The sequence below is a fragment of the Carassius gibelio genome, chromosome B5 (assembly GCF_023724105.1).
Source record: "Carassius gibelio isolate Cgi1373 ecotype wild population from Czech Republic chromosome B5, carGib1.2-hapl.c, whole genome shotgun sequence".
Classification (NCBI taxonomy): Eukaryota; Metazoa; Chordata; class Actinopteri; order Cypriniformes; family Cyprinidae; genus Carassius; species Carassius gibelio.
In genome coordinates, this window is record NC_068400.1 from 36,267,098 (window position 1) to 36,274,941 (window position 7,844).

Sequence of the window (7,844 nt, forward strand, 5' to 3'; positions counted from 1 at the left end):
ATAATAAAAAAATTTAATAATAATAATAAATAAAAAACCTTCCACTGGAAATTTGCAACAGCGGCCTATATTGTTCAAGAAAAAGACGCAGTTCATCGGACCCAATATCTATTGTGGTATTTTTAACAGAATTTAATCAATTTGTAAAACAGCAAAAATGTAAAAGGTAAAAAAACTGAAGTACTAATAAAAAAAATTTCTGACCAGCAGATATGTAAATAATACAATTAAAAAACTTTCCTCATTAAACTACCAATTAGTAAATTTAGTAGTATAACAGTAAATTTCACAAAATAAACTGACAAAGAAACAGCAAGCAACCCATTGAACTTGTGAATATTTAAATAGAAAGTCTGAAACAGTGCTTTATTGTAAAATTACTCCGAAAATCATTTTTTTACAACTTTAAAAAATATGTCTGCATACACAACCATGTTGTTGTACAACCACTTTCATTTAGACTTCAATTCAAACAACAAATTACAACAAAATAAGTCTTTGTTGGCATCCTTTTTCTTTGTGAAGAGGTTGAATTTCCTTTATTGTTTGTTCAGAAAGGTCATCTCTCTTTAAAAGCTGCAGTCAGAAAACCAAGTGTGGTCTACCTGCCTCAGCATGACCACTTTCGTTACCATTTCTGAAAAAGAAGATAAAGGCTTACTGAAAAATGTTCATGCTACAACCTTTACATAAGACAAAGAAAGCAGAAGATATCCTTAGTTGGCTTTAACAGTCCTGTTACAGGAATACTAAGTGGTTAATTGTAATATTTTGGAAATGGAGAAGTATTTTATTCAGGTTATAAGCTGAGGAAACATAAATAGGATATGATAAAAAAGTTTGATATGCACTTCCCTTTACACTCTCAAAAATAAAAGGTGCTTGATATTGAAAATTGGTGTGTCATACCATATTATATTAATGTATTATCTTAATTGTGAATAAACTGGTTTGTAGTTCAAACAGATTTACCATTTACCTTTTTTCCCCCCTATAGTGTGACTAATAAACTGGAAGTCTTGCCCATAGGCTTATTTCTGCACTGAATTAAAAAGTGGATAAAAAGGTAAGATAGAGATGGTTCTTTAAAGATCCTTTTACTGAATGGTTCTTTGTAGAACCAAAAATTGTTAATCTATGGCAATGCTGTGAAGAAACCTTTTTAGCACCTTTATTTTTAAGAGTGTAGGTGTAGTTCAAATGCAAACCTATAATATTAGACATACAAAGCACCATAAAAGCTTCAGAATTGCTTTACAGCTTACTCAGTTTTATTTTGATGTTGTTGTTGCTCGTCTGAATGCTGTTTTCTTCTGCATCGCAGTGTACGGGCCGAGAAGGCGTACAGAAAGGGGTTCACACAACTGTTGATGAAGAAAAGAGCCCCAGTAACATTATTGCTGACATCTGATTCCCATGACAATGCCATTAAGACCAAGTTGTTGACCATACAGGGGGTGCTGAATATGAAGAAGGCCATTACGACTCTGACGGCCAGTTTTGTCAGCCTGTGGCTTTTGATGGAAGCTGACTGTCTTATCCGTTGATGAAGTCGAAGGTAGAAGAACAACAGGCTGAAGAGAGGAACAACAAACATCACTAGAGTCTCTACAAGTAAGACAGCTACTTGTTCTTGTTTATTTGTATAATCCTGATAACAGTGTAAAAGCCTGTCCTTCTTCTTCTTCACATTTCGGAAATAAAGAGCATAAGAACCCAGAGCTCCACTGGATGTCCATATCCCAAAAATCAGCCCCTTTTGGCCCTTCTGTCCAAGTTTTGCCCATCTCTGTGGATACAGCACCTGGAGGTACCTTTGCACACTCAACAAGGTGACAGAAAGCACACTACTGTAGAGGCTCCAGTAAACTACATAAGAAATTAACTTACAAAGACTGTGACCAAAAACCCAGCCATTCAGTAGGGCATAGATCCACACAGGCAGAGAAATCAGACTCAATAGATCCGAGACAGCCAGACTCAGCATCAGTTTGGGGGTAAAACTGCCCTCCTTTAAATGTTGGGTGAGCATGAACAGCCCTGCTATATTACCTGGTACACCCAGAGCACAGCACAATCCCAGAACAGTGCTGGATGCTATCATTGAAGTATGGGCAGACAGAGAGCTGTTAGAAATGTTCTGGTACTCCATTGTCATCTGCCAAGTGGTGATGTGAAGATATGAAGATTGAGGTTTGCTCAGTAATAGTGAGAAAGTAGTTTCAGGAAGTGAACTTGAATGTCGTCACATGGAAAGATTTGCCAAAGTGTGAAAAAAAAAAAAACTGTGCAGTTAAAAGTAACTGATTTGCATACTTTTTTAAAATGTCAATCTGGCAACATAAGGCTGTGCATGAATGCAGTATTTGTTTTAATCTTAGTAGTATTTCCTTCTTAAAATGTTAATGAATTAAAGTGATGTGTGTTTATAAGCTGTTAGCATGTTTGTTGTGGTTGAAGCTGTAACCAGACTGGCCTTACACATAGAGCACATTTCCCACGGTAAGCAGCCACTGAAGCATATGTATGCACCCTCGTAGTGTAGAAATATAATTTCAACCCGAAAAGCATAGAAACTAAAGATGCCCATTATATCAGATCAGTATCGCCCATCATTAGTTATAAGTTATTACATTCGTTTTGCCATCACATAACATTTGAACAGATCTTAACATAAATAAAGTTTATACAGGAAATCTATGATTTAGATATTTTTTCTATATTTGTATAGTTTTTTTTTTTTGGCTGCTGAAATACTCTAACAAAAACTGTGATTGTGTAAAAGTATATGAACAAAATAACATGCTTGTATATTTTGTGTTTTCATTAGCATTACGTCTACAGTATTATAATTATGCAGTAGTTCCCCTTAAGTAGTGCTTGTGCATTTCCCCCTAATAGGCCTATGCTATGTATTTTTATTTAGATTTTCAGACATGAGTCGGCTTATCAGAGTGATATCCATAAATTTGAATAAACCGTCTAAAAAAGCAAAGGCAATGTCATTAACTGCTCATTTTAACTGCATGTGTCTTCATGTTTTTTTTTTAAAGGAATGGCCTTCAACCTAATGTCAGCCTTATTCTTAAAGGCAAACATAAATCCAAGGCCGTGGGAATAAAATGGTAATATATTACATTTTGAACATCTGGATGGGTTCTGTTCTGAGGTCAGGACAATGCTAAGATACAGTATATTCATGCAGAATTGCTTCACCTGTTTCCTGCATCATGTACGAGTGTAGTCTATACAGTACACTTGCTAATACATCCACCCAGAAGGCTGATGCAGTGATCTGATAGCTCCCTCTAGCACACAGAGAGCTGGAATCACTGGGAATGCAAAACAGGAACGTTCATCACCTTCTCTATAGGGGTACTGACTTATTTATTTCCTCCGATGATTTCATACATAAATGTGCCAGAGGACATTTCTAAGGCAGCGACAAAGCACTTAACCTTCACTGATGCAGGAAATGGCTTGACTGCTGTAGAAATAATTATAGTGTATGGAGGAATATCATGTATGATATAGGCCTAAGTATGTTTTGACTAGAATGCACAATATGCATAAGGCATACAGTTTATATAAAAAAAAAAAAACATTCCATAAAAAAGGAAAATAAATAATAGCTTGAAATAACTAACAGTGAACCATTTTTTCCCCTTCTTTAAAGAAAGAAATGATTTAAAAATAAAAAACGTCTTTTTTTGGACATAATAAAAATACTTTGCATACAGTTTATATTTACATTTAGATCGGTGACGCTAATGCAAAAACTCCACTTTGCTGTGACTTGCGGCCGATCCTGTTTAACAGCCTCCAGCAAGGCAAGCAGGCATGTTATGATTACTCCTGCGGTTTGTTGGGACAAAATAATGAGATTCTGTTTTGGAATTGAGACAATTTCAAATTGAGGCCTTTGTTTCAGCAAATGTTATGCAGCAGGTTGAAACAAAACACATGTGCACACACAGAATGACAGAGAAAACATTGTAAACAAGCTCAAATAAACTGGTGCCTGAAAGAGATGAGGTGTGGTGCGTTTTTCTGCAATAAAATTTATTTTCACAGTGTCGGAGATGTCTCTGCTTTACTGGTTGCTGAATTGATAGAATCCAAAGATAACTTAGTTCAAATGAGAGACCTAAATCAGATTAAGCCGCATACTTGTCTAATTTCATTAACAGAATGGAGTGTGACTTTTACCGTGACCTTCAAGTGCAGAGCATATTCACTGCAGGAGAACTTCAGATGCAATATATCTTGGCATGTCGACTTAAAGTCTTTCTTACTGAGCAAACACAATTGATTGATATGCATGTCAATAACTATTTGAAAGGTGCTCTGTTTGTTTGTATGAACCTAATGAATACATCCATGTGATTGGCTGGTGAGAAACGCAAGGCGGGGCAAGCGGAGGAGCAATGGAACACATAAAGACACGTGAGGAAAAGAGGACAGATAAGAAGTAGACAGATGGACATGGAAAGAGGTGAAAGGAGGAAAAGAGAGACTGATGAGACAGCTGGAAAATAAATGAAGAATGAGGGAAATAACGAGTAGCCCATTAATTGGATTTGTGATAAGCTTGATTAAATCAGCCTTCTGTCCTTTTGACAGATCAATGTCAGCATACATTGTACAGTATGTGTCAAAAGTTTGGACACCCCTTACTGAATGTTGCTCATGACATTTTGATCCTTTTTTTACTAAAGGCTTATGCTTTAATACTTAAAGGGGTCATATTACATTGCTAAAAATAACATTATTTTGTTTATTTTGTGTAATACAATATGTTTATGCATTTTAAGGTTAAAAAAAGAACATTATTTTTCCACATACTGTACAGTATTGTAGCTCCTCTATGCCCCGCCTTTCTGAAACACAGATTTTTACTAAGCTCATCGTTCTGAAAAGTGAGGTGTACGCTGATTGGCCGAATTTCCAAGGGTGTGATGGAAATGTTACGCTATTACCATAATGTGATGCCTTGTGTCCGGCATGATGAGACAAAAACAATAAAAGCCATTACAAACAAGGCATTTGTTGCATCCAGTAGAGACATAATTGCTGATTATAATGTCTTTTTACACGTTGTGTATTGCGCTGCATAAACACAAAACCATGTCTGCATTTGTGATCGGAGAAATGACAAACAACAAGCACTACTCTACACTGCTCAAAAGTCTTGTTTGAATCATCAGTGGCAAATTCTTTAAACATGAAAACATACTTACAGACTGTGAGTCAGAAGCGCCAGACTGTCCTTGCAAAGCTGGAACTGCCCCACTTTACAGTATACAAACAGACACCGGCATTGTTGGCTACTCTCCAAGGAAAAAGTCCTAGTCCTCCGTGAATATGAATATCTGAATATTTGGGTTGAACTGTTCCGGAACAGTGTTGAACTTAACCACTGATTTCTAGTTGTGTCCTCTTTTGGAAGGCCAAGCAAAGTAGTTTCACTTTCACAACGAACACAGAGCATCTCAATAACATGGCGCCAGCGACAACAGCGAGAATAAGTTATGCCTACTTTCTTTGCGTGAACATTTGGGCGCATTATACAAATCTTCCCACATCATGACGTGGACATGTGGGGGTGTTTAACGAGCCGTTTTATGGAGGTGTGGTTGACTATTAACCTTTATAACGAATATCTCTTTGGATTTGAGACTTTAGTCTTTGCAACATTAAAGATCTTATTTATGCACCAAGAGCTTGTAACACTACAAAGAAAAATCACTCCATCATATGACCCCTTTAAAATTAGTTTTCAGTTTTTTTGCAAAGAATATCCATGTAGGAAACTCATTTAATAAATTTTTGATCATTTGCAATAATTGTCACTGTTTTTTTATTGTTGGTGTGGAAAAGCAAGCAAACAAACATGGTCACAATAGCCAACTGAGGAAATATGAAAGGCTCAAAAGACTCAGTCTTCAGCCATAAAGTCAAAACAGTCAATATCAAGTAGAAAGTGCTTGAGGAATCGGCACCAACAAAGTCTTATTATCCAATCGAATTTTGCAAATCAAATCATCTAGAACATTTTTCAATCAACAGTAAACAAGAAGCTCATTTTTATCTCCCCCAAGATCTTGGTAAAAATATCCTCACTCTAATTTTCACACTCTTTCAGTCGTGACACGACACACTTGATCCCATCAGTTTCCTCTGAGTAATCAAACTGAAATCCCACGGTAGCTGAGTGACCTAAATATCTCCAGGAGACTGGCAGCATTACAGGTGATGGAGGAACAAAAGCCAAATGAATGAGATTACAGCTAGCTGGCAGGGTCTCAGACCTTACGGCCTTCTTGGCTGGTTCAATTGGCCTAAGGATCAGGTGGCTATGACAAGGAGGCAGAAATGAAACTGAGATATCATATGCTCTCAACAAGTTTTGTTTAGAATTTTGCTGAAGGAGATCTACAATATCTATGCTATCCATTTTAATTCCCATTTAACGCGATGGCAATACAATTTTAATTATAAATATTATTATATTATATATCACTTTTTTTTAAAGCATTCCAAAAATAATATTGTGTTAAAACAGCTAATAAAATGTATTTAAATATTTGCAGAAGATGTCACTTGAAATAGAGTTGTTGACATATTTGGTCACACTTTATTTTAAGGTTCAATTCTCACTATTAACAAACCGTCAGCCACAAATTGTGCCTCAGAAAACTTCTGATTTGCTGCTTATTAATAGTAAGGTAGTTGTTAAGCTTATGTATTGGGTAGATGTAGAATATGGCCATGCTGAATATGTGCTTTATTAGTACTAATAAACAGCCTATGTGTTAAGAAATAAGCAACTACTTAATAGTAGGGCTGTAGTACTCGAGTCCGGTCTTTTTCTGTCGTCTCGGACTTGTCTCGGACTCGTTGAATTTGCACTCGGACTTGTCTCGGACTTGGCCATTGGACTCGCCAAGTCTTCTAGTTGGTCTCGACCGAGTCCAGCAAAAAAGTTTTCTTATTTCCAAAGCACTCTGTAGCCTGCGCTTGCGCTCCAGTGGCGTCTGCTGTTGCTGGGCAACCATGACCCGCTCTCCATGATGACGCAGAAGTTTCAGCAAAGAATAAATGGAATTCCAGCACTTAAAATCACTTGCAGTAGCTCTGCTAATAGATTCATTTAAAAAATGGCTATCCTTGTACAACTATGATCATCTGTTTCTCCATCTTGCCTTAGCTTTCAGTATTGTTCCGGGAAAGGATGTGCATGACCAGCGGTGCACTTACTGCGACCTGAAAAGTTTAGATGTTTCTAATTTAATTTTCTACCTGTTAGATTGTGTTTTATTTACGTCTACACCTAGATAGCCTCTTTTTTTTTTATCAATAAACGCGTATTAATTGTATAGCCTTATGCAACAATTACATATGTAAATTTTAAAAACTTTATATATGACATTACATATTTACATTTTCATGTAACAGCCAGTATTTGTATCTGTAACAATCACAAAATTTTTCCTATCTGCATTCGGATACAACATCGAACAGTTACTTGATAAGACTGTTATGACTTTTTATATATTTTTTCGTAGTTATCACTGAACAAGTATGTGGTGTTAAACTGAAATAATTATTAATTTCTAAAATAATATTTATCATGCAAGCAGAGAGATGACAAACGTTTAGTGATCATTTGAACACGACTGAATCTATTCAATGCACACATTCTCATTACGCAGAACACTTTGAGCGAGTCTTAATGTTAATGAACTTCACTAAACAGATGTGTGTGTTCCGCGCAAACCAGCAAAAGGTAAATATGCAAACATGTAGGACAAGTAGACAATGTATCCGAATCGAAGCTGATT

At 36.3% G+C, this 7,844-nt stretch overlaps 1 protein-coding gene across 1 annotated transcript; it reads right to left on the bottom strand.

Annotated features, from left to right (window-relative positions):
• Positions 1-46: 46 nt before the first annotated feature.
• LOC127958762 (leukotriene B4 receptor 1-like) lies at positions 47-2,239 on the bottom strand. Its single transcript, XM_052557729.1, has 2 exons — positions 1,266-2,239; positions 47-637 (listed from the first exon to the last, which is right to left on the bottom strand). The coding sequence occupies exons 1-2, from the start codon at positions 2,156-2,158 to the stop codon at positions 583-585; spliced, it is 948 nt and encodes a 315-aa protein (XP_052413689.1). The 5' UTR covers positions 2,159-2,239; the 3' UTR covers positions 47-582.
• Between the last annotated feature and the right edge of the window lie 5,605 nt (positions 2,240-7,844).